The sequence below is a fragment of the Caloenas nicobarica genome, chromosome 8 (assembly GCF_036013445.1).
Source record: "Caloenas nicobarica isolate bCalNic1 chromosome 8, bCalNic1.hap1, whole genome shotgun sequence".
Classification (NCBI taxonomy): Eukaryota; Metazoa; Chordata; class Aves; order Columbiformes; family Columbidae; genus Caloenas; species Caloenas nicobarica.
Genome location: NC_088252.1, coordinates 25958436 through 25984007, shown reverse-complemented (window position 1 = coordinate 25984007; position 25572 = coordinate 25958436). Strand labels below are relative to the sequence as shown.

The 25572-nt window shown below is 37.8% G+C and overlaps 1 protein-coding gene across 1 annotated transcript in view; it reads right to left on the bottom strand.

Annotated features, from left to right (window-relative positions):
* Window positions 1–9529: 9529 nt before the first annotated feature.
* Window positions 9530–25572, bottom strand: part of BCHE (butyrylcholinesterase) — a 30669-nt gene continuing 14626 nt past the window's right edge. The window contains exons 3-4 of the mRNA XM_065640208.1: window positions 16495–16661; window positions 9530–9829 (exon numbers count right to left, since the gene is read on the bottom strand). Coding sequence (XP_065496280.1) covers window positions 9702–9829; window positions 16495–16661 — 295 coding nt within the window. The 3' untranslated portion in view covers window positions 9530–9701. The remainder of the gene's footprint in view (window positions 9830–16494; window positions 16662–25572) is intronic.

Below are 25572 nucleotides of genomic sequence, written 5' to 3'. Positions count from 1 at the left end.
CACAGCACTGCATTGGACAAGGTATAGGTGAGTGAGCAGCTTCTAAACCAACCCATGGTGTGTCCCAATGGGAACAGTGGCTCTGGGTCAGCCAGGAGTAGAATCACAGAATAGTTTGAGTTGGAAGGGATCTTCAAAGCTCATCCAGTGCCCCCCCTGCCATGAGCAGGGACATCTGCACCAGCTCAGGTTGCTCAGAGCCCCGTCCAGCCTGGCCTGGGATGTCTCCAGGGATGGGGCATCCACCACCTCTCTGGGCAACCTGGGCCAGGCTCTCACCACCCTCATCGTAAAAAAGTATATATATCCTGATCACGCTAAATGAATGAAATCTGGGTTTCAAACACCAAGGCTCTTCCAACTGCCAAACTTTCGCTTCCCAGACTCGGAAATGTGCCCTTCCCATAGCAGGATCATTTCTGCACTGGGCAAGTTAACAGCCTGAGTTTATCTTGCTAAAATTCTGTCAGTCTAAACCATATTTATGTTGCACTGAAAGTCTACATCTGTCTTGGAAGAGACCAGGAAATTACCAATGCAGAAAATTCAGTAATTCATGAGTCGTGTTCATAAAGTGAGAAAAGCCTTATTTCAGAGAATATGGGGGGGGGTTATATTATATATCCAAAACATAGCAGAAACTGTGATTTTAATGGAGTCTGTGGGATGGAAATACAACCAACTTTTATTAACATTTGACAAAGATCTAAGAATTTACGGTAATTGAAGATGGAGTGCCAAAGAATTTACCAGAGACATTTTCATCAAAATTTAGGTCAATGACAAACTATTAAGACATTTTCATAAATTCCAAAGGATTGCAAGGAAAGTGTATGGATACTTTAAATTATAATATTTGTTATCAATCTATAATTACAGTAGTAGATATACCCTACAGAAAGATGGTATTTGTATGAAGAAAGGTGAAGAGGGTCGGAAAAAAAAAGCATATTCTACAGAAAAGAGGGAATATGAGTACTGTAATTAGTGGGTCAAATTGCCAAGGAATTGCAAAAAGGATCAGAAGGTAAAAAGATAATTAGCAGATCAAAGCATAAGAAGTCAAGTGTTAAAATAAAGCGGTAGCGATACAGACAGTTAAAGAGGAATTATTGACCAATAATTGTATTGCTTTAGGCAATGTATGCTTTGCTAGAACCATTATTAACAAGGGTTTTAATGGACTCATCTATTTTTATAAATGTGGAGTTATGAATGTCAAATGCCATGAATTCACTGTAGAGCCACAGTGCACTAACAGTAACCTAGTTTTTAGGAGTTTGTAATACCGAGGGGAAATAGAAGGAACTGTGGCCAAAGTGGATGGTTATGTGGTCAAGGAAGCTTCCTTTGAATACAGCAATAACAGAGTGTGATTTGCAGAGATTTGATTTTTACAGCAACATAAATTGCATAATTTATTTGGGAACGGGTGACATCCTGGGCTAAAGCCTCTGTGAATCCCCTCCATCGCCCTGAGTAAGTTTTCTACCCTCTGTGATTCAAAAAGGTCCAAAAGTCTGCCAGTGGAAGACCATCTATTCTCACACTACAGCACAGCTGCCTCAGCAATAACGAGGTCAGATTGAGGGAGTTAAAAGCTAATGGCAATCCAGGTGTTTCCAATTGTCTCCTGAAGTGCTGTCTCACCAAAAGGGCGAGACCTCTGCCTAAGCGGGGATTTCAGTCCTGTTTTCATCAGCTCCCTGGGTCACAAGCTTTGGGTCCTGCTATGGCTGGCACCATGGGACGCAGCCAGAGGTTAAGTAGGTGGAAAATGTAGGTAAGACCCTGTTTTTACCCTACATTCAACTGACTTCAGCATGAAGCCTTGCAAGAAACCTCACTATTGCTGTTTTACCAGTGTTTGAGGTAGCTAAAGCTGTTAATCTGCCATTATTGTGCCCTGAGATAGGGAAGAAAATTCAATGAGATTTTCTTTATTGCTTTCCTTGCTCTGAATTGTTGTCAAATTGCATTGCTCAGATCCAATCCTGCTGTTTCTTGGAGTCAGACTGGTAGGCTGAGTTTTGATTAAGATCTCTCTTTGCAGTTCTGGACCCACAGGGGATAGTCACAGGCTTGGGAACTCCTGAAGCAGTTGGTTGTCAATATCCTTCTCTAAACAGGAGTTATTGAATATAATGATCTCAATATTTTTAATAATACGTGCACTATCCGAGTGGGGATAGTGATGGGAACTGCTACAGTGGATCAGATTTATGGTACAATTAAGCTAATCTGTTGAGAGCCTTGATGAGACAGCAGAGAACCCTCAGGTGAGCCAGTGTGCCAGATTTGCCAGGGGTTACCAGAGGATAATTTTGGTTTCTGCTTTGATTTTTTGGAATCCTTTCATTAGCAAAAATAACAGAAACATACAAAATGCAAAGTAAATGACTTAGTGGCATTCTTAGTTAGTATCTAATAGATTTTTCCACCAAAGAGGAGTACATAAATACAGTTTGTCCCCAGCTTTACTCTCCCATTTAGTTCATCATTAAGAGGGGAAAAAAAAAATATGTTTTAAGGTGTGAAACTTTTTTCTTAAATAGTAAACACTTTCTAGATTACTAAGTGATAGAGAAGATTGAAAACATCAGTCAAAGGAACTCTTGTGCTTCTACTGAAGGCAATGACAAAACTTTAATTAACTGAAAGTCACCGACAAGTCTAAAACTGGGAGTGCTGAGGCCATTCCCAAAGAATGATGCAATATAAAACCTTCATTGAATAGGGGCAATCATGTGTACATAAGTATATGGTTGCAGTTTTGGTTTGTAATAATCATTCCTGGAACCAGGATTACACCTACAGTGAGAGCTACAAGATTAAGCTCTTTAGAGAGCAGAGGGTGAGAAAAATTGCAGCTATCCAAATCACAGTAACACTGAAAACAAAACATGAAATGAGATGGACATCTAGATTACAAAAAATATGTTGAAAGATGACAAAATGATATTTTTCTGCCATTCTAACTCCTAATTAAAAGAAGTTAAATATATTCGTTTTAAGCCAGGAAAATGAGACATAGTGTTGTTTAATGACTGATGTAACTCCAGCAAGCAGTATCTATAAAATTTGTAGCTCTATAATTAGTGAGTGGGAAAAGTTTAATATTTCAGAAGTATCACTTCGGATGTGTAATTCCAGCTAGTTCCAACAGTCCTAAATAAGGTCCATGTGAATTCCTTCCTAAACAATTCTTGATACATGACCAGTCACATCTCTTGATGCCTTTTCTGGGTTAATACCCTAACTTACCTCACATGTGAGATAATAAAATAAGATCGGTCTAAAAACTCATTTGAAATGTATCTATTTTGTAAGAAATGGTGCTGCATAGGCTGTAGTAGAGAGAGGATGATGAGGTACCCTGAAGTGATTAGACATGCTGCAAGAGGGAATTTAATTTGGAAGATGGAGAGGTGTGGAGATAACTACTTTCTGCCTACACACTTTTACCACTAATCAGTAAAACTGAGGACTAATAAATACTTTATAAATTAAAGAAATTAACCACAGCACTCCCAAACTGTGAGAACCACCTACACCATTTGTACATTGTTCTACGAACAGTGGCTAAAATGTTAGCTCCTGCAACCAGAGCGTATATTAAAATGGAGCAGAATTGAAAAGATCAGAAGCTGGTGTTCTTTTCCAGGCAAATATATGGATTCGGAGGGGCTAGATACTTTTAAGTTTTGAGACAACAATAATTTCCTGGCTATGTACAGATCCCTGACCAGAATGACAGTATTTTTAAAAACGATGGTGATATCTATAGTGACCAGATTCAGTAAATCCCAACAGACAAACCCTCACAGCTTCTGCAAGTGTCCTCAAGCTGATGTGATTCTGTCAGTGCAGAAACTTTTTAATAGTTCACTTTTGTGTAACAGACCCTGTGCTGGAATTAAGTTGCCTTTTTCCTCCTAATTCTCCTCAAACTAACAGAAATCATTATGTCACTAAACCTCCTCTCAGCCCAGCACTTCTGCCTAGAAGCCTTATTTAAGCTCACCTGCAATCCAATTAAAAGCCTCTCAAAAATTCACACCTGTGCTAATTGTAGATTCACATCACTGCTTTGTAGTCATTAAGTCTGTGAATTAAAGTTTTTTATGAGGGCAACTAATCTAGTTTATCAACAAAATGCTGGAAGGTTTACGTGCTAAAAGAAGATAATCAGTATTCATGCTTCAAGATTTCAGCAGGGGTCAGGAAGGAATTATCTTGTCTTATGAAGCATTTCAAAATGGCTAATGATGTTTGTTCAAAAGATTTGGTCCAAAACCAATTGAAATCAGAGTAAAAGCTTTTGAACTCTTAACTGTGAATGACTAATTTAGCTGAGGTGTTGATTTATATCAGAAAGTCCTGTGATCATTTTATTCTACAATAAAAACCAAAAAGATACACTTTTGAAAGTATATAAAACAAATAACATATAAGCCTCTGTCTCTGTGTTGCCAGCAAAGGTTGGAAATTTACTGTTGATAAGCAGCTGCTGCTGAACCTATATTACTATATACGTATGTGTACATGGATGTATATTCTCTAAGAGACACATGATTTTAAAGCCACAGTTCTCTCAGCTCACAGAACCGAGTCAAGGTTGTTAAATATTAACCCTGTGCCCAAAGTTTCCACGTACCTCTTGTAGATCCCAAAGATATGGTATTCAAAGTGTCTAAAATTTTCTATTTTGATAGTAGTCTATTTTTTTTTTTTTTGTTTAAAGTAAGTTTCTTCACCCTTATACAGCAGTGATCACCTAGCAATAGAAAACCCATCTAGAACTGTAGACAGATGCGGCCAAGGAAAAACAGCAATGAGAAATTCTTGTATTTCAGCCAGAAACTTTTTTTTTCCCTAATGGCTTCTTGCTCCCAGAGTAAATCAACAGGCATGTGTCATGTACTAGAGATGGATCAGCTGTGGTAAACATATCCAGCTGCACATATCTCTGCCACAGGTGCTTGGTTTAGACTCTCTGGATGGCCAAGAGCAGTCAGTTTTTGGCAAATGCCCGTAGTTCCAGGGACTGGAAGAGAAAAGCCTGACAAAGGAGTCAGCTGGCACCAGCGCTTTCCACAGCAGCCCCCAAGCCTGAGCCAAACCTGACGGCCTCGTTCCTCACCCCATATTCTGAATAACTGTCAAATTCCTAAACCTGTTTTGCAATCCAGTGAGGGTTTTTTGGCTGGAGTTATCGGAACAGGGACACTGGGATACTTAATACCTCTGTGTACGGTATAAAGCCCTTCAACTGTTGATTGTTCTGGGGCAAAAGTGCTTGTGCAGGGTTTGTGTTGTGGGGGTTTTTTTTTTATGCCTTTTCCCCCCTGCCTTGCCTCTTTTCTTTTTTTTTTTTCCGCCCTAGTCTTTTTTCTTCACCCCTCACTTGCTTTTTTCTTTTTTCCCCTTGCCTTTTTTCTTTTTCTTTTCCCCGTGCAGCAGAGGCTGCTCTTTGCTCTCTGGACACGCTGCAGGTGTAACTGCAGTCCAGTGATGTTTCTTATGTCCATCTAAATAGCTGCTACTGATGTTGCAGAACTGGTGCCGAGCCAGTAGAAGGGCATGAGCCGTAATCAAGCCTGAAAAGAAAATGTCACGATATTGACAAATATATATCCCTCCACCGCTAATGTTATGTTCAGATTGATCTGTGTAATATCTGCAGATGACAAAGGGCCAAATCACTTGCTGATGATCCATTGTGATAGAAACATTAGAGAGGCCTATAGAGATCATATTAAGCTTGTACATCATGAAATATATATACATTTTTTTGAGAATTCCATCAGTCTTTCATAATTTAATTTTCTCTCCAACACTCTACTTAATAATTAAAAAAGACTTATACTCCTTACATTGCAAAGATACCGTCCCAAATGTGAGCTGATATCCTTGCTATTAACGGCAGCATCTGAGTTGTCTGTTCATGGAGATCTAGATTCTGCACATATATCTGTGTGTTTATAGAGCAGTAATCTCTGTCCTATAAATAGCCTGAGGCTCTAGTGACCGAAGCGGGCTAAAAATGCAGGCTTCCACTTAAACAGAAACTTGGCTTTATCAGTGTGATAAACCTAGAGCAATGGCCCGAGCTTAGCACAGCAAGGACTAAACAACTGTCCCAAAAACCCAAGCTAGAGTGTAAAATCTGTAATTAGGAGGAAGCTTGGAAACCTTTGTGTGGGGTTCTTAACTCTGCTAGAGAAAACCTTTTTGGTCTGAGGACCCCTGTTCAAAGCTGGAAATCTTCTTCAACCTTCTCTGGTCCAGCTCTGCAGATTAGGCCTAGACCAGAGTACTCTAGACCAGGTACGTTGAACATCCCAACTCCTTCATTTTTCAGTACCCCTGCAGACGCACAGATGGGATTTCACTGAAATAAGGCTTAACTTTGCTGAAAGCTTATATAACCCCAATTCCTTTAGACAAAATATTTAAAATGCAAAAATTGGTGGTTTTAATTAAATGGAGGTTTTTCTGGGAAATTTCTGACTTCAGTCCTCTTACGACTGTCACTAAAATATGTGTGAAATGTCTGTAATTTAATCAGTGTGCTGGTAGCTTATAAACCTAATGACAACTGGTTTAATGCCAACATTTTTGTTGGCACTGCAGTTCATTTTATTATAATCTTTCACCAACTCTGGGACTAAATTCAGAATTCTTGCTTCAGATATCAAGAATGATAAGAAAGAATCAACACATTTTCTCTGGTTTCACACACAAACCTTAGTTTCTTGCCTCTTTTGAGCCAAAAGAGAACTTTAACTGTGTTGCATCTTCAGTGAGGTCTGGGTGAGATATCCCTCGAATATGTAATCATCTTTTTAAGCAATGACACAGTATCCTCAAACAATTTTCAACATAAATTTGTTTGACCTTTAGTTTGAAGCTACCCTTAATGTGGACTGTTCTCCTTTTACTCTTCATTACCTTAGCTACTTACATCCAAGTACTTAAGGCTTTCCTGCTTTTGCATAAGTGTGGTATATGAATATATGACTACATGATATATTGATTTCATATGAATGATAAATGGACATATTATTTCCCAGCATATGAAAAAATATGAAGCTAGCAATTTATTCACACCGAGAAAAATCGGTAAAACCACACTTCAAAAAGTGGTTTAACCTTTGTTTTATTCTGCTTTTCTTTCCCCTTCCCTCCATACTTATTTCTTCCAAAGAACCTCACAAGCATCATATACATACTGTGGAAAGGATGTGTCTTCATATAGACCCTATTCAGCCTAGCACACAACACAGAGAGAGGACACCTTCCCAGCAAAATATTTTATAAACTGCTTTGCAAGCTGCCCTTCCCAAAGGTGGTTTTTTTTGCATTTTAATTAGCTCAGATTTTTTTTTCCCCATTGATTAGGCTGATTAGACAGACAGATAGTGAAATATGGCTAATAAGAAGTTATCAAAGGAGACAAATGCTGCTTTTAAATGTAGATAGATGTTGCTGGTGCTGACAAGGTTTGCTGTGGCAGATCAGCACCCAGCACGTCTATGAAGCAGAACCCATAAATAAATTGGGGACTGACAGAACTGGCTCAGTGGTGGACAGAAAGTTCATCCTTCTGGCTTTTTTAAAAATTTTTTTCAGTAGCTCATCACTAGCATGAGGAATATCTGATAAATACCAAATACACTGTAGGCTGACACAGCTCTCTCCATTAACCTATTAATAGCAGTAACTGTGCTAATATTTGTAATGAGCTAATTATCTGTGGTATAAACACGAAGTGCTGCATAAAGAGGGCTTTTTAATCCCAAATAATTTCAAGTTTTAATCAGCTTGCTCATAAATGATCGGGTTTTCCGATTGTGTGGATTTGATTGTAGTCTTTGGAAATACTGTGCTGAAAGGTGGCTTACCATAATTTAGTCAGGAAATGATTGTATTCTCTCAGAAATAATTGAAAAGATGATAAGCCATCATTTCTTGCATAATTTGGCCTTTCTGCAAAAAAAAGAAAATCCTTTCAGTGCACTGATCCTGTGTGGTCAAAGTGATTTCCAGAAAGAGAATACTCTCTGTTCATTATCTGGATCTCTCTGTTCATTATCTGGATCTCTTCAGACTACTCAATTTGAGAAGGAATTTTGCAAGAGCTTGCAATGACTAGAACAGAAAATAGATGCATTGAAATGTTATTACATTGACAGAAAGCTTCAGGATAGCTTATTTATGAGATGGGTTGTTGCTTTTACACGCTCCTTATGTTTATAAAATTTTTGGCATTTATTCTTCCCAGTCAGGCCAGTGATAAGCAGCTCCTATTAAGGTGTTATTCAGGCATACAACTTCCAACTCCATCCAGAAACAGGGAAGTAGAAAGAAGAATTATCCAAGAGTCGTGGGTTTGGATTTTTTGTGTGTTCGTGGTGTGGTTTTTGTGTGTGGGTGTGTGGTTGGGTTTTTTGTGTTGTTTGGTTTTTGTTTGTTTGTGGGGTTTTTTGTATTTTTTTTTTAAATTTTTTGTTTGTTTTTATTTCTTTGGTTTGGTTTGTTTGTTGTTTAGAAGTTTCTAACAGATTCAGCTCAAGTAGGTAGAAAGGGCTCCAGGAGATGCTTACTTGCACGGTAGCCAGAGCTCACTTGACCACGTCAAAAATCTGGGTCCTTCCCACCAAGGTCACAATGTCCCTCTGAAGTGATGTCCTTCCCAATTGTCCCCAGGAAGACCAAGGGCTTTGCAGCCAGGTCCAACTCTCCTGCTGAGCTGGCTGAGCAGGGCTTTCATAGCTGATTTCTGATGAACCTGTTGACACATGGATCAATACTCTTATTCAGGTACAAAAACTTGTCCATCATTTTCCAGTAAACATGAGGCTGCCCCTTGACTTGGAAGCAACTTGGTTGAGAACAACATATCGTAGTTGGAGCTTACCTCCATAGCAGAGACATTTACTGGTTGAAACCAGTGGGGAAAGCTGTAAGTTCATTACTTTGTCAATCTGTAGGTCTTTGCTCCTTGAAAATGAGGACAGCAGAAGCAGAGGCATCAGTTTTTCTGGCTTGTTTCACCATTGCACTTGCACACAGAATGCCAATGATTTAGGCCTTCAATGCAGCTTGAATACTCTCCTACTATGGCTTTGTCCTACAGATTTGGCCATAAAGAAGCAATGATTTGGGCTTTAATGGCAGTCTTAAAAATGTTTGGTCTAACAAGAAAATATCATTTGGTGTGTGTGTGTCCAGCAAAGTTATTATCTATTTATGTTTATGTCAATTAAATTGTATCTGAAGCAAGGTTTAGGTGTGGTGCATTTCAGCTAAAGATTAAAACTGATTGTGTTTTGCATGGCAATACTGTAAAACACAGCTATTTCTATTAAAAAAAAAAATCCATTTCTCTATAACAGATTACATTGTTTCTTTGAAGTGTGAATTTAAGCAGCTAGTGTTTATAATATGTACATCATTAATCTTCAGACTTTAATCTCTGTAGTCCTATTTAACACAGTGCAGCTTCAAAGAATATGAATGCCTTATTGTTTATTGAGATATGAAGTAAAATATACATGAAAGATCTGGGGAGTCAAAATTATATCCGTAACATTTTTTAAATCTGCATAATATATTTAATGCTAGACGTCTTAGAAAGCTACCTGTATATTTGCCTGATGAACAGTAATACAGACATAGTGGAAAGGGTAAACATATTAATTAGTGCCTGCACATCTCTCCTTCTTGCTAGTGTAATCATTAAATTGATTTTTCCAGTCTGACATGTAATTGTTCCAGCGATGGAATCCTGCTTTCCACTCTCGTTCTGCTTCGTCAATATCTCCTGTAAAACATGAAATGGATTACATTTAATCTAAATTTGAATCTCTTTATATGCTAATTGAAAAATAATTTTGATTATCAACCTTATTTGCTCCAAATACACCATAGGATTGTCTTCTCTTTTCTTAAACACTGAATTTTCAGTTTTTCAAGGTTTAATGCTTTATCTTTACATTGGGAAGGAAAGACTGTAAAGGTATCATCTTAGAACACTGCAGGGTAATAAATATACTTATGTATGGGGTTGTTGCTTTTGGCTAATGCTTCTGTCCATCCAATTTGTCTTTTTAAAGCTCCTTTTTTGTTGTTGTGGATTTTTTTGTTTGGTGTGTTTTGTTTTTTTCTTTTTCCAATCCTCCAAATATTACTTTGGTTCAGCACACTCTACAGTGAAACCCTGCACACTACAATATGCAAACTGAGATAGTGGTTTGTGAAGGTGCTGTGAAATTGTAGCATTGTTCAAGGCAACAATAGCCTTGCCCTTGGTTTCAACGGATTTCAGTAGACAGCCAGGATTTTGCCCTACTATGGAATAAATCCACAAGTTTAATGTGTAAGGGGCAGAAGTTTGGAGGATATTGTAAAGTGTGCACTGTGTCAACACGAAACCATCTTTTCTTTTGAATCTATAAAGCATTTGCCAACTAATTCTGTGTCCCAAGGCAATATTTATTGCCATATTTGTTATAGGCGTCAGAGCAGAGGGTGAGGATGAGAAGGGTAATAAAAATACATCATTTTACAAGGTTCCCAGGGTGTTTTACGGACAGGGATCACTTCCTCCAGTCCCAAAAGGTAACTAATGCCAGGGAGAAATGTGGAGACCTTGCAGGAACAAGCCGTACAACAACCGAAGGTAATATAACATATGTAGGCTGTATCACATGCTGTGGCTTATTATTTTGGATCAGTTGTAGACTTTTTCTTAAAGTTTATAAACCATTATATAATCTGCGAATGCCTTTATTCATTCTGGACTTAATTGTCCCGGTGTCCCATATTGACATGTCTTGCTTCCAAAAAAAAATTGGTAAATGTGTTCATGAGAGAACAGTTCCATAGTTTCTTTATGCTCTTTTGACTTTATGTTCTGCTGCAGTGGAGCACAGGCCTTTTCCCTCCATAAATACAACATTTCCTCTTTGTTATGATCTGCCAGCACTGCAAGTTTAGCTGGTTGTGTGAAAATGAAATGCTTTTGTGTTTTACATATCAGTAGAGAAAATGTTCTGGAAAGACAGTTAACAGAATCAGAGATTAAGTTTGGAGAAGCATCCAGTCATTTGGTTGCTCATCTGCAGTTTAGCTCAACACTTCCAAACCTTTTTGGTCTAGAAATCCAGATGGCAATTTAATGATACTTTGAAATGAGAGTGATATTACTTCTTGGTTTCAGAAATAAAACCAAGATACTTTTTCATGGGGAGGTTCTATACTTCTGCTTGTAGCCAAGAGGTACATTGTGAAGAACAAATATTTTAAAAAATTAGCTGCATTCCTCTTCCCCCAGTTCAAAGATGATGTCCTGGTTTTGTCTAAGTCTCTCTTCCTTCCTCCTTATCTTCCTTATCATCCTTCTGACCTAAAGGAGAGGATGGAGGGAGGGCAAGGGGGTAACAGAGAGCATCTGCCATGGTTTATTGTCACCTTGCTTTAAACCTTGACAGATGTAAATAAGCTTGGTTACATCAGAGATCAAAGATAAATTTTAAAATTTTTTTTGCAGGCCAAAATTGTCATTAACTCAAAGTGGATTTGTAATGCTGGTAACAATAAAACCATGTTTTGATTCCTAAGCTATGCAGATGTGACTTGCAGAACTATGAGAAGACATGAACAACATTTTACTTTCCTGACTGTAAGAACTTGCCTTTGCATGTTTCTTAATTTAAAGATGTAGCTGAGGTCTTGAGTAAAGACCAAATTTTCCACATATTTCAAATGGATTGGTGTATGAAACAGTAATAGTATCATTTGGAGAAAAATGCCTCAACAGCGTTTCTTGTCTTATTCTTGATTATGGATATCAGTTTTATTTATCCAGGCAAAGCCTCCACTTATGAATTAAAATACCTTGTTCCTTCTTTATTACTCAGGATTAGATGTGTTTGAAGTCTGCCCAAAGACTAGAAACTGGGATACCTTTGCACACACACATATTCCATTAAAAGTCACTGTTCTAGAGTACAGATTAATGAAGCGTTTCAGTGCTGCTTAAAGATCATGATGAAGAAGTGAGTCAGCTAGAGAAAGCAGATGAGAAATTCAGAGTAGCCACCATTATGAATCTAAAAGACAAAAGGGGGAAGGAAAACACTGAAATAAGAACTTGGATTCCCATTTGTTTGCTTTTTTTTCTTGCAGTGATAAGATCCAAACTGAAGTCACAAGTCAATGCATCCCATTATCCCCAACATCATCAATCTCTTTGAAGCAACCATCCATGACTTAGATGAGCTGACAGCTAGAAGGTTAAAAAGGGGGGAAAAAAAAAAAGAGAGAATTCTACTTGACCAATAATTACAGCTCAGCAGTGGATACTACAATGTGCCACAATACTGGGGAAGTCAGCTAATAACGCATTTTACTGTATGCAGTCATTTAGGCAATCCCAAACTTTATAGTAATACTAATTAGCCTAATGCAGAGTGCAGGGAAGTTTACAGGGAAAAAAGGGGAGGTTTCAATAGGCAATGAATAACACCTCAGTGCTCAGGTCCCAGTATAACAGGCAAAAAAAATGGAAGGTGTGGTGTGTGCGTTGGTTTATTTTATTTTTTTTTTTTTTTAATATTCTCTGGCAGTGTCAGCGCAGACAGGTGGCTTTTCTTTTCTTTCCACACAGGCATCCAGCCCTTTAATGGCATTGTAGCAGAGTTAAATTTATGTCCATACCATCATTTGTTGAAGTGCTAGACGTGCCAATGAAGTGCTAATCTTAAATGTATTTTTGTAGTATTAACATTAAGATTGGGACAAAGGCCATATAGCTGTTATGATATAGTATAATTAATAAGGGATGACAAGTTGAAATTAATTTTTCTGTCCTCAACTTCTCATAAATATGGGTACCTGCAAACTTTTTGATTCATTAGTACAATAAATGCTACAAATTTTTCTGTGCTGTGGGTTTCCGTGGGGATAGTTTCTACACAAATGTTCAGAGAGGAAAAAACAAATAATATCTGTGCTTCAGTATCTCTATTCAGTGTTCTTAATCACACATTCTAAATATCAGTGTGCTTTTAACTACAACAGTGTATATATATATATATTTTTTTTGGTATATGTATTTTTAAGGACTTCAAGATAGGTTGGTTTTTAACTTTTAGTTTTCATGTTCTTCTTCCAAAAGTCAATAGAGCTCTCTGGGAGATGAAATATTATAAAGACTTTCATCTCTCCTGTGACCTGGGATGCAAGGTACTGAAGTTTGAAAGAAGGTTAAGGTACATATTTTATTCCCCATAGGTGCACTGATCATGGTCTGTTTTTTGCCAGTAGGTGCAGTAGTATTGGTAGAGTTATTTTTGACTAGTTCACTTTTCTGTGTGCATAATGAATACAGAATCTAGCTCTATGGAAATTGAAAACTAATTCCGATGGTGAATTTTCTAATTGGTCACATATTTTAATATTACTACCATGAGTATTTAGCTCCATGGAATCCAGATATTATTTGGAGGATCATAGTAAATAGAATCATTTTGATTATTCACTGGTTCAGAGGTTCGACTTTTCTGTTTCCACGTTGAAAATCTTTTTAGGGTTGTTTTAAAATATAATGTAATTACGTTACCTACTTTGATCTCTATAGGTGGTGTATGATGCAGTAATATCAAATAAAATAATAAAATATGTATTAGGCACACAAAAATAGTAATGGAACACAAATGGAGAGCTCGGCTGCCTGCAGCTTTCTATAATCAAAAGGCAACAGGCATATATAAATAGTTAGGGCTCTAGATGCATTAATGATTGTGTTAAGGAAGTAGAATCTAACACAGATGCTTTTATAATTAACATATGATTGCTCTAAAAGCTACTTAAGAATCACTTACTCTTTACTGTTCCCTCAGTGTGTTTCTTTTAGAAGCAAGTCACCAGAATAAAGTTCTGCTGCTTGTCCCAGTGCTCATGACCTCAAAAGAAATTTTAAATGCTGAATTGTCCCAGCTTGGCTTAGGGTGAGTGGGAACTGAGATTCTCGGTGCCTGTGCAATAGGGCTGAAATCTGTGTAGAAGTTGTGTCTAGTTGGAACTGAGAGCCCATGTAAGGCACATCTAGGTCCAGTTTACTTGGTTAATGATTATGTTATAATTAAGCTAGATGCGAAATGACAAGCTTTGACTCATGTCTTCAATTATACTTTTATATTTTGAAACTGAAGAGAGAAACATTGAGAAATCTTCCAAAATCGTACAAAACACTTGAGAGATATAGGCCAGTATTTTATATGCGGCTGTTACTACTATGTTAGTGTGTGAGGCTTATTTTTTTTCTTATTAATTTTCTCAATATAACCATGACAAATTTCTTTTTAACATATCAGATTTTGTTTCTTGAAGAAAATGGACAACTTCGAACCATAAACATGGCAGGGACTAAATATTTTTTTTCTCTCATACATTTAACTGCCTGAAGGAACCTGTCTTACCCAGCCTGTCATGGGAACAGGGTTGCTCAGATGCTGAACACATTTGGAGTTGGCCATTACACGCTGAGAAGACCTCAGGAGGGGTAATGAGTCTTGTGCCAGGAGTGGATCAGTAACTAAGCAAGTGGTTCATTACCGAGCACATTCATGTCAAATTCTGACCTCTTGGCACAATGAGAAATCCCCTGGCAATTTCTGCAAAATAAGTTAGTTTGATTGTACTCTTAAAGTTCTACCTGATATAATCCCACTTGGTCTATCTGAACTATAACTTGCAATAATGATAACATAAAATTCCCTCCTTGTTCTCTGTCATCTTATATCGTATCCTATTAAAGCAATGTTATTTTTCTAAGAATGTTTCAGTGGAAGAAGTAAGAGAAAAGATAGACACTCAGAAAATGAGAAAATACGTGTATTTATGGCATGCACTGTCCTTTGGGAATAAAAGGGGATAGGAAATCCAAAATAATATTCCAGTGAAGAGAATTATTACAATATAAAGTATTATATCATATTTGTAAGCAGAATTTTAAGGTTTCTTTGTCAGAATTGTGTAAGATTACATAGGGAACAAATAAAAAACCATAGTATTTCTGTTACAATATTTCAAGGACTTACAGATGTAGACACATGGCAAAGCATCGCTACTTCTTGACAATATCCTTGTCTCATTTCTATGTTAGGATCCAGGCACGATGATATTTTTTTTTTTTCCTAAGAATATGCTCAGGAATTTCTTTTAATTAAATTATGTAAATTTATCTTGTAAATTATTGAAGATGGCAAATTGATGTATTTATGTCTCCTGGCAGATTCAGTGTGTTGCTTTGTCATCCCTCACACCACAGGCCTGTGCAGAGTGACTCTGTTGTCCTGCCAAGACATGTTGAACTACGTCTGGTGATGTGTCCTGTTCTGCTCCACCATGGAGCATTTGGTTGTGCACAGTAAGATATACGTTACTCAATAGGGGTTCACAGTCAGGTTAAAGAAATATGTAAAATAGTTCAGTTCTCCTGGCTCAGCATAAAGGGCTTGTCAGGATTTAAGAAACCACCCTAAAATCCATCTGTAATTTGGTATACCCTGATTTTTTAAAATCACAGAGCAGGTTTTATAAATTATTCATTTTACCTACTGATTCTGTTTCTCTTGATTTAATTGAAAACATCTATTGAATTGATTGGGGATAAAAGTTGAGTCATAATACAGTTGTAGGAATAAATGATTCCAGAAAAAATCATCTGTCCACCATGAAATTTTATGTATTTTTTTAAGACTAACATTCAAACCGAATCTTACAGAAAGCATGTAAATTACTAATTAACATTTAAAAATTGTATCTTATTTTTTGAAATTAGACTTCCCCCTGCCCTGCACCCCCAGTCGAGCTGCAGAATGAAGCTTCAGAGCTGCAAAACCACTTCATAAAACCAATTCCTTCCAAAGTCCAGAAGCTTGATCTGTTTGGGTTTTGCAAGAACAGTGGCATGGAGCTTCTAAAGAAAACCTGAGTCCTTTGTGTTCAACTGAGCTTAAAGATTCAAACATGCTGTTCTATTTTTCTGGGTAGTGAAATGTCATGAACTCATTGTGTACACAGTCAGGCACAAATCAGTTTTACTTTGCATAGGCAAATCCTGAAGTCTCCTGGTTGTTATCAATGATTGACATTCTAGAAATAGAACACAAAAGTCTCTCATGAGATGTGGAACAGAATCCCCTTTTGGCAACAGTGACGTGCTTAATATCCTCTGTGGATTAACTGTATAATAATATAATCCCATAAATAACAGATAATATTATCCAAACATAACATCTCATAAATATATCTTAGATACAAGATGTTGGGCACGTTGCACCCTCACCACAACGTGGACAGTTTTGTTGAACATCTGAGCATCTCATGGAAATTCAGATTTAAACCAAAGTATTATATTAATATCAAGCAAATAATCCTTGTATAAAAGTTATATAAAAGCATCTCCAAAAGCATATTTACCTGTCATTTCCAGAACTTTGGGGTAAAAAATATTCCAGAATCGACACTGCTGGGCACGTAATTTTGTCAGTATCTCTGGAGTGTCGGTATTTAACGTCAAATATTTTTGTTCAGTACTGGTGAAGACTGGCCATCTGGTTCCATTAACCAAGGTCCCGTTTGGAGTTCTAAATGAGAAAAGAAACATTCCATTTGGAATGAGAAATTACCTCAGCACAGCAACAAGGCATTATTTGGTTTTTATTTAACAGTTATTTCAGCTTAGTTTGGAATTACTGACGTATACATTTGTAAGCAACAGGAGAAAAAGGAAGGTACCTTTTATTTAACTTCATTTAGAAAAAAAGAAAATTATTTATATTCTCCTTTTGGAATGTTCTGAGTTCACCTAAGGAAAAAAAGTTACTAAAAAACTATATACAAACTATACTTGTTGAATTTGGAAATTCTCATGGAAGCTGTAAATTGTTATGGATGACTCAAGAGCAGACTAACCAACCAGTTTGGGAGGCTGAGTGGTTTATGTTTTAGCTTGAAATAATAGATTGGACTTTACTAGCTCAGATGAAAATGCAAGTAAAGCTAAAAATAATGTCTAAACTCTGGATGACAGCTATATTGGGAGAGAAAACTATCATTTTTTATTAGGAAGGAACAGTTCCTCCTTGAAGTACGCTGAGCCCCAGCAGTGGAGTGCCAAAGATGAACAATCTCAAATCTTCTGGAAACTGGGAAGAGGTACAGAGTGTTCAGCCCTTTATAAAACAAGCTCTGCAAGTTAAAGGATCACAGCTGTTAGTGTTAAGATTGTTGTGATAAATATTTATAATACAACAGAATTTATAAGGTTCCAGGGATAGATGTCCAGTTTTTCCCCTCCAAAAAAGGCAATATGTAGTATCTAATAGATAAAAAATAATTGATTTAAGTGTGTAGAGGAAGAACAAAACAGGGAGCATTTCATAGGGAACAAATGAAACTAAGTATGATTTTCAAGAAAAGATGATTTGTGACTGTCTAAGCTATTAATTTATGTTAGCTCAGAAGAAGTTAAGAATACAAATTAAACATCTTATTGCAGTGCAAACGGGAGGACTAATTTTCTTTTCTAGAGGCTGATATCAAGGAATCTGGGGTTTAGGGTAGAACAACTGTATTGGGTGATTCTTTGTGAGATAAGTGAAGGAGCACTGTTAGCTAAGTCAATTCGGTGATCTCTACTTCACTTTTCACCAGGACTCTTCCCAACAGCAAAGGTCGGAGCAGAGCCCACTTGAGTTCCGCTTCCCAAGAGTGGGAACAAGGTGTCAGGTGTAGGTGGAAGCAATCAGAATGCGAGATTCAGCTGCTGAAATAATATCAATAGCTCTCAGTTCATTCACAATGAACCAAGTTTTCTGCCCATGTTTTAGTATTCTGCTTTATTCTGGAGTCTTTAGCACCAGGCGTTGGCTGGTTACAGAAATCTGATGTTAGAGTAAGGGATTCAGCATGTCATTTCCTGAATTGCTCACTTCTTTACTAATTTTTCTTTACTAATTCAGCTCTGATTAACCTGTGGCACCCTTCTTAACTGCACATTTATTTTTGGCTCATGAGAATGGTGACTTAAGCAGAGCTGACTTGCACTTCAGTTCAAGATCAGAACGCTAATGGTGCTGTCAGTACTCATTTAACAGCTTTTATGCTATGAAATAAATCATGACATTCCACATTATAATTTACATGTGTGCGGGGGATTACACAATGGCTACAGATGTATTTTACTAAAAATGATTGAATGAACTATCAGAAGAACATAACATTTTGGAATTTGTGAACTTTCTGATTATGACACTCTCCCTGCATTTCTAGGAATTTCCTTCTTAGCGCCATTATTGAAATTTTCCCAAGTTAAAAAGTACCTCCAAAATACAGAAAAACAGATCACAGGAGTATAATTTTTAACTGGTAAGAACGAGTCATGATCCTAACCTCACTGTTCTATCACAATTACTGTTATTCTTTCTTGCTAATGATTTCATGATGGGAATTGCAGCACCCAGAACAAGCTGCAAAATTCACTGTTCTTTGCACCGAACTCAAAGTTGAATAACATTCATATGGAAAATTGGAAGTATTGTGGGAACATCCTTACTGAACAGAAAGGAATCTAATACACTGCACAACCTTTTCTTTGTCCATCTATGTTAGGAGGGACAATATTTGCTGATAGATTATAGGAACTTGCTTCTACCGAAACAAAGCTCAAAATTTCACTTGAAACCTCCATCTTATAGTCTTTTATCAATTCCCCAAACCTCTGCCCTTTCATCTTCTCTTACTACTTAGTCAACTCTTCCCCAGTACATTCCAGTTTCTCCAATCTCAGTGTTGTCAATGGGGCCTGGATGTGTCCCAAAGGGGACACGTGTCTTCAGGGGGGACCTACCTTGTGCATCTAGCTTGTTAAACACTAATCACTTTTCTTTGACCTTTGTCTATATCTATATGCTCTAGTCAAGAAAGAGACTAATTTTGTTTAGAGAAAATGTGAGCCGCTTTACTGAATAGAAAGAAACCAACTCCTTTTCTACATGCATTTTAATGTTTGCAGGAGCAAGTCTCATGGCAACTATGAAATACAATTATTTGAATCACTCATGTAAGGCTGGGGGGGGCAGAATCCCATACAAACAAAAAAACACACCCCAAAGCACCTGTGTTTAAATTTTAGTGTAAACAAAATTTGTTTCATTATTTAAGCTACTTTTTCCTTTGCATATGCCCTGAGGTTATGCACTGGACTCTCTGTACTCTCTGATAGTGGTACAACATCTCATTTATAGTTAATTATTTCATTAAGATATGTCTTTAAGGCAGCCAAACTTATTTTCTCATTAACTTGAAAAACAGAGTATCTTTTTGAGCTCAGTTTCCAGTAAAGCTGCTATCATGTTCTACCTTTATACATAAGTGCTCTCGGTGAATTTCATGAGCCTTTTTTTAATCTTGTGCTCAGTGGAAGTTGTTTGGAATTACTCACTAAGATCAGGTTCTTCCCCTTTTGGGTATTGTATGTACATAATCGTCAATAACATTTAATTCTCTCAACTCATTTTATCTTAAACATGCTAGATTTGACATAAGAGTGAAGAGGGTTTTAGAGGAGCTTATTTACTGATAATTTCTGTATATTTAATGTTCATCTTCAATAACTTTAGAAAGAGAAATTTGATTTGGTTCAGATGGAAAATGCAACAACCTGAATACAGTTCTTTTAGTCATAATAAATATACATACATTACCATTCTCTTTAATATGATCAATATAGCCTGAAATGCAATCTTATCTCACTGCATGTTTATTGTTACATAGCATTCCTTTTACAGATAGTTTATCAAACACGTAAACACAACAATTTAATTCATCATCTAAGTCTTTTTAGTAATCATTCATGATAGAAAGTACCCATAAAATATTCACTTTATTTTTGTGAGTGAGCTCTGAATAGTTTTCACTTTGCTGTGGCATCACCATTTAACCGAGAGATTCTTTTGCAAAGTTATGTTTTAATATAGCTCACAAAGAAAAGTTTTCTCTGATAAGATGCTTAAACAGTTTTAGGCACCACTTACCTTCCTAATGAGTGTTGTCAATGCTAACTGTACCACACGCTAGCTTAGATTGTCCCAGGCTTTCACTATATTCCTATTTAGCTGCTCTATTTGTAAATGGATCAGGTTAACATGTTGTGTGTTTCTCTAGAGGAAAAGAAAAACAAACCCCACATCATTTTAGCTGTCTAACACAGATGAATTACACCAAACCAAACTCACAAAGACATCCACAGGCTGAAGCACAATTTTACTTCTAGTCCCCGGTAGCCCCTTCCTCCAGACAAACAAATATTTGTTCTGCCTGGCCGAAGCTGTTCATAGAGATATTGCTCCCTGTGAAGACACACACACTAATTTCACCTGAGCAGTGTGTTATTGCTCTTAATTGTCTCTTCTACTGCAGCTGGTTCCCTCCAGCCTGCTCTGAGAAGAGCTTGTTTGCCTACAGCTCGTCCTGTTGAGGATCTCTCATTCCTCCCTGTTGTGTGGAGCAGCAGAATGTGGCCTCTCCATGCACAACCTGCCTCCCTCCTGCTCTCAACGGGGCAGCACCAACCCCACCAAAGACACTAAGTTCACCGCTTAGCAATTTCTTCCTCTGTACCTTCTGCAGGTTATCACCAGCCTGGAATTCTGCTGGCACGCGTCTCGTTAGCTGAATGGGTTGCCCGCTAAGATTAAAGAAAAGTTATGAGAATGCCACTGCACTTTTTGCTTCCTCTGTGCTGCATGAATTGAAATCAAATTAGAGACCTTTTCCTCCTCAGTGTGACTTTCACTTCACCTGGGGTTGTAACTGCTGATGCTCATTTTCAATTTGCCCCCCTTTTTCTTTTAAACAGCTGGCTTAAAGGGAGGAGAGAGTAAATGTGAACCATTTTTTATCAGCTTTCATGCTTTCCGCTGGCTATCGGGTAGCACTAGCAGTCAAAAGGAGCTGCCAAAGCTCAGGCAATTGTACCTGAGGTGGCTTCAGAGCAGACAGGTGAGGGCTGCCAGCAGCACAGCGTGGTTTCCACCCCTGCAAACACTAGAGCACCTCAGTACAGGTATAAAACCTGCTAGAAGTGAATGAAACTAATAATCTTTGTGCTTGTGGAAATACATAATGTTCTGCTTTTTCTGTGGCATTGTAAATTTTGGATGTGTTGTCTCCTATATACATTTTTCTGCCAAGTGAAAGGGAGTAAGCACGGGGTAGAGAAATCCAAGGTTCGGGAAGAACGAACAAAAAGCAGAGAAGACATTAGCTGGGCTATGGTATCAACGGCTGATTTCAGTGAGTAAGAGTTTGGAAGCAGAGTTGTGGTGTACAACAAAGACACCAAGCTAACAACTGCTACTGCAAATTAAGCTGTCATCGCACCACAAGTAAACGTACCTGCTCGCTTCAATGAAGCTACAGGTAGACTAAAAAAAATTAGAGGATGGCAAGGGCTTCATGAGAACGTCATTATGTGACAGGACCCCGTCAAAGCTCTGGCCTTCAACTGTTGCTCCTCCGAGGGCCAGGCTATGCCAGACTTTTGTGCTTGTTTCTGCAGCATGGCCAAAGCCTGAGCCCCTGCTGCTGGTGCCTCATTCGGAGAGTCAGGGATATTGTATTCTTTGAGAAAAGGCCACGAGGTTTATATGCTAGAAATTTATCTCAGTTTTACAATTGCTTTACTAGTGGCTCTGTTGTGTAGAATGCCTCTGTTAATCATACTGGCACTAAACAACATGCCAAATCAAAATATCTTTATTTTCTAATCCAAATGGATCAAATGTGGGGGTTTTGGTGTTTGGGTGTAGGGGGTTTTGTGTAGTGTGTGTTGGTGGTTTTTTTTTTCCTCCCTTCTCTCCCCACCCTGGAAGAAACATTTTGTTGTTTTCCCTCTTTTTAATTTGGACAGAAGGGCAGTCCTAATTAGCAGGAGAGCTGACGAGGAGCACCAGGCACCGCTTGCTGCGGAGGGGCGGGAATTGTTTGCAGCATTAGTCAGGCAAACGCATTCAGATGTCTCACATAATTTCTAAAGGCCACGATGCATGATATTTATACCTATGTTCATTTTCTCGTCGCAATAACAACAACCGCCAGGTTAATATCAATTTTGGGCGGTGGCGTGGTCCCCAGGGGGACAATGGTGTAGTGACAGTGTATGTTTGTGTAAGGCTTTGCTGGGATGGTATCTTAACAGATACTTTCCAGCCCAGTCCTATTAAAAAGCAGAGCAGATTTTACTGTTAAGTCCTGGTTGAATCTTCTCAAACCCTCAAACAATTTGGCTTTGTGCCGGTTTCTTCATACCAGGCTATTAGTTTCAGATGACTCACTGTTAAGTAGGCACCAGAGAGGGCCGTGAGGCTGGAGACTCAAAGTTCTTAACCTGAGGAGCAGTCCTGGCTATCGGAACAAAGGAAATGAACCTGCTCTGGAAACTTTCCTTAGAAAGGTTGACAAGGGAAAGGATGAAGAAATATCTGTAACACCTGTAAAAAAAACTTGCTACCTGTAAAAATATCCGCAGTAGCTCCAATTACTGTATAAGTTTTCTGTTCAGAGATTGAGGCCTGTATAAATTTGAAGGCCTCTCACCGCTTGGCGTACATATGATGCCATATCACCATCAACTATGTCCACCTATATATGATTTAGCATAATGAATTTACTCTTAGATTTTTGAAATTCAGACAGCTACCCCCCAGAACATTTTCCCAAGTCAACTAATAGTCTATCACCTACTAAAATGATTTGGTGGACTCCCTGGATGAAATCTTTACATTCAGTTGTATACTTTGAGGCTTTCGGTTATTAGAAACTGCAAAAGCAAAGACAAGCTGACAAGGGCACCTTTGTGTCCGCTATTCAAAGTTTATTAATTGGCCCATTCAGAATAACAAGGCAAGGGGAAGTGCCACCCTTAAATAAGTGAATTGGAAAGCTGACACACTATCATTTCACAAATACATGTATTACTTTTGATGTCATTACTGCTACCAGTTGGTGCTCTTTATACATGATACCTCATAACAAGTTACCTTGCTAGTTTTTATTTGAGACAGCTCTTCAGAGTATTCCTTAATATCAGCTAATCACTAACCATCCTATTTATTGAACAGATGGACCCTCTGTACAAATGTGCTGCCACACTTTGTTTTATTTTAAAATATTCTCTTAAGGTCTTTATCCTTTTATACTTTGGGAAAAACAGCAGCTATCTAATATATCAGCTGAAAAGGGTGAGTGGTGCCATTTATAACAAACAAGCCCTAAAAACTACCATACCAAAAGGTGACAATTCAGACAGGAGTGCTGTCAGCCTGTGCAATACTGGGTGACTGGAAAACATCCATGATTATCTGTTTCAACCACTAAGCCTCATGTCATCAGCATTTTCAGGGTATCCGGCATGTGCTGTTGTGACATTATGAAGGGGAACTAAGAAAAAAATAATTGGTCACATTTTGAAACATTTTTTTTATTTATTAGAATTTAATACTTGTGAGAAGATAGTAGACAGGTTCTGAAAATCTGTAGTAACTAAATCTTTCTCATTTACTTGTTCCTTAATATGATGCAAAAATCATTGGTCCTGATTCTGTGACATTTGAGCCTTACTCAGATTCCCTCTGTAATGAATGAAAGTACTCATAAGATTAAGTAGTTACAAGTCTGAGAGAGGTTGCAGATTTGAATCCTTCAAATTGATTTTCTTAAGCAGCTGTTTATGGAAAGCTCATTATATTCTGTTATGCTCGGTTCTCACAGATCACACACAAGTTAATAATCTAGTGACTATGAAGTGCCCCAGATCCACAGCAACAGGAAACTGCTTTGCAAGTTTTCTCATAGGTAAATGTTATTTCTTCTGCTGATCCTTGAAGAAACGTGTAGTATTCAGCTAGCATACTTTTTAACTGACAGAAACTGGAGAAGGACCTTTGCATCTAGTCTTTCTTACACCTTCACAGGCTAAATAAAGCTCAGGATATTCCTTCCAGATTCCAGCTTGGTGACAGCACTTGTGTGTCTTAAGCTATAAATTATCGTGGCATGCACTATTACAACTGATATCGGTTTCAGGAAATGAAGCAACAAGCTGATGCTTCTTTTTTGGTCATCTTGTGTTCTGCTCCAAACAGCCTCATGAAGCACCCATCAAGTTGAAATGATTGTTGCATGTGCATGTCCTGTTACTTATTTGTGAATTCCTGCTATATATAAGGGACTGACAAGGTAGCTCTTAAAGTATTGGCCATAAATAGTATACTATTTGAGAAATTTAAATTCAGGATGTTCTGCCTTAGCAATTTGGGCATGCTTGCAATGCATTTATGAGCTGAGTGCCTCAAATCCCTGGCTCCTGGATTGGAGTCTGCTCTAGTATGAGGAGTAACAATGAGCTGGGTCTAATGAGCCCTTCAGACCCTGGCTGTGTATTTTCAACCTCCTGGGCCCATGCTGGCACTTCTGCACGTAGGTCTCCTCCACCGTGAAAATGTTCCAGTAAAGAAAGCTTGGTGCTATTTCAGGAACCACTGCCCCAAACTCCATTATCTTTATAGCATATGATATGTCATTATCACACAAAGTCTGGAACAGCAGTCCCACCACTCTAAGAGCAGCTAGTGCTAGAAACTTGAAAATAAGTTAAAATATATTCTCCTAAGCAACTGATAAAGTTAAACATGGCCAGATCTTTCTCTAAATTTAGCTCTAATTAATAATGGAGATCTTGTCCTCTCAGCAAGTCCATACTATGGTCCTACAATGATGTTCAGAGATCTGTCAATATCTCAGACGGTACATCTCAAACACACACATGTTCTGCACAGTTTTGAAGAGGGTGTAAAGAGACTGAGACAGTGTGGAGTCTCACAGTTTTCTCATCACAGAGCATTATTTCTGGCCAAACAGAAGAAAGCAAGCACTGAAAAAGGAAAAAGGCTGTGATGCTGGAGGCTGTCACAGTGAGAAGAGTGATTGTTGGTTGGTTGGTTGTTTTTTTCTTGCCAACAACAAAAAACCCCAACCAAACAACAACACAAAAACCACAAAACAACAACAAAAGACAAAAGCCAAGAACAGTAACAAAAAACCCCAAACCACTCAATAATCTTCAACCTAATGGTATGACTTCAAAAGATTTGAAGTTAAATTGAGTTCACGGAAATGCATGAAATTTTGACATTAGTATGGCGATAATTTTAAACCACCAAAAATATGTTTTATCCTGTCTTGTTTTAAGAAATACTTATCACTCAGTATGATGCTCAGTCTCCCTAAGCCAAACGTGACAGGTGTCTAATATAACATATGTATTATAAAACATATAGTTGTAGTCATTTACACATTTAAATTATGTATTGTGATAAGCAGTAAAGAATTTTCAAAATTATTTTATTCTTTCTGCTTAATATGCCTTGCGTCTGATGTGTTATTTTGCACGACGCTTGAAGATCAGTCCAGCACTTTTTGAGGTGAATCAACTTA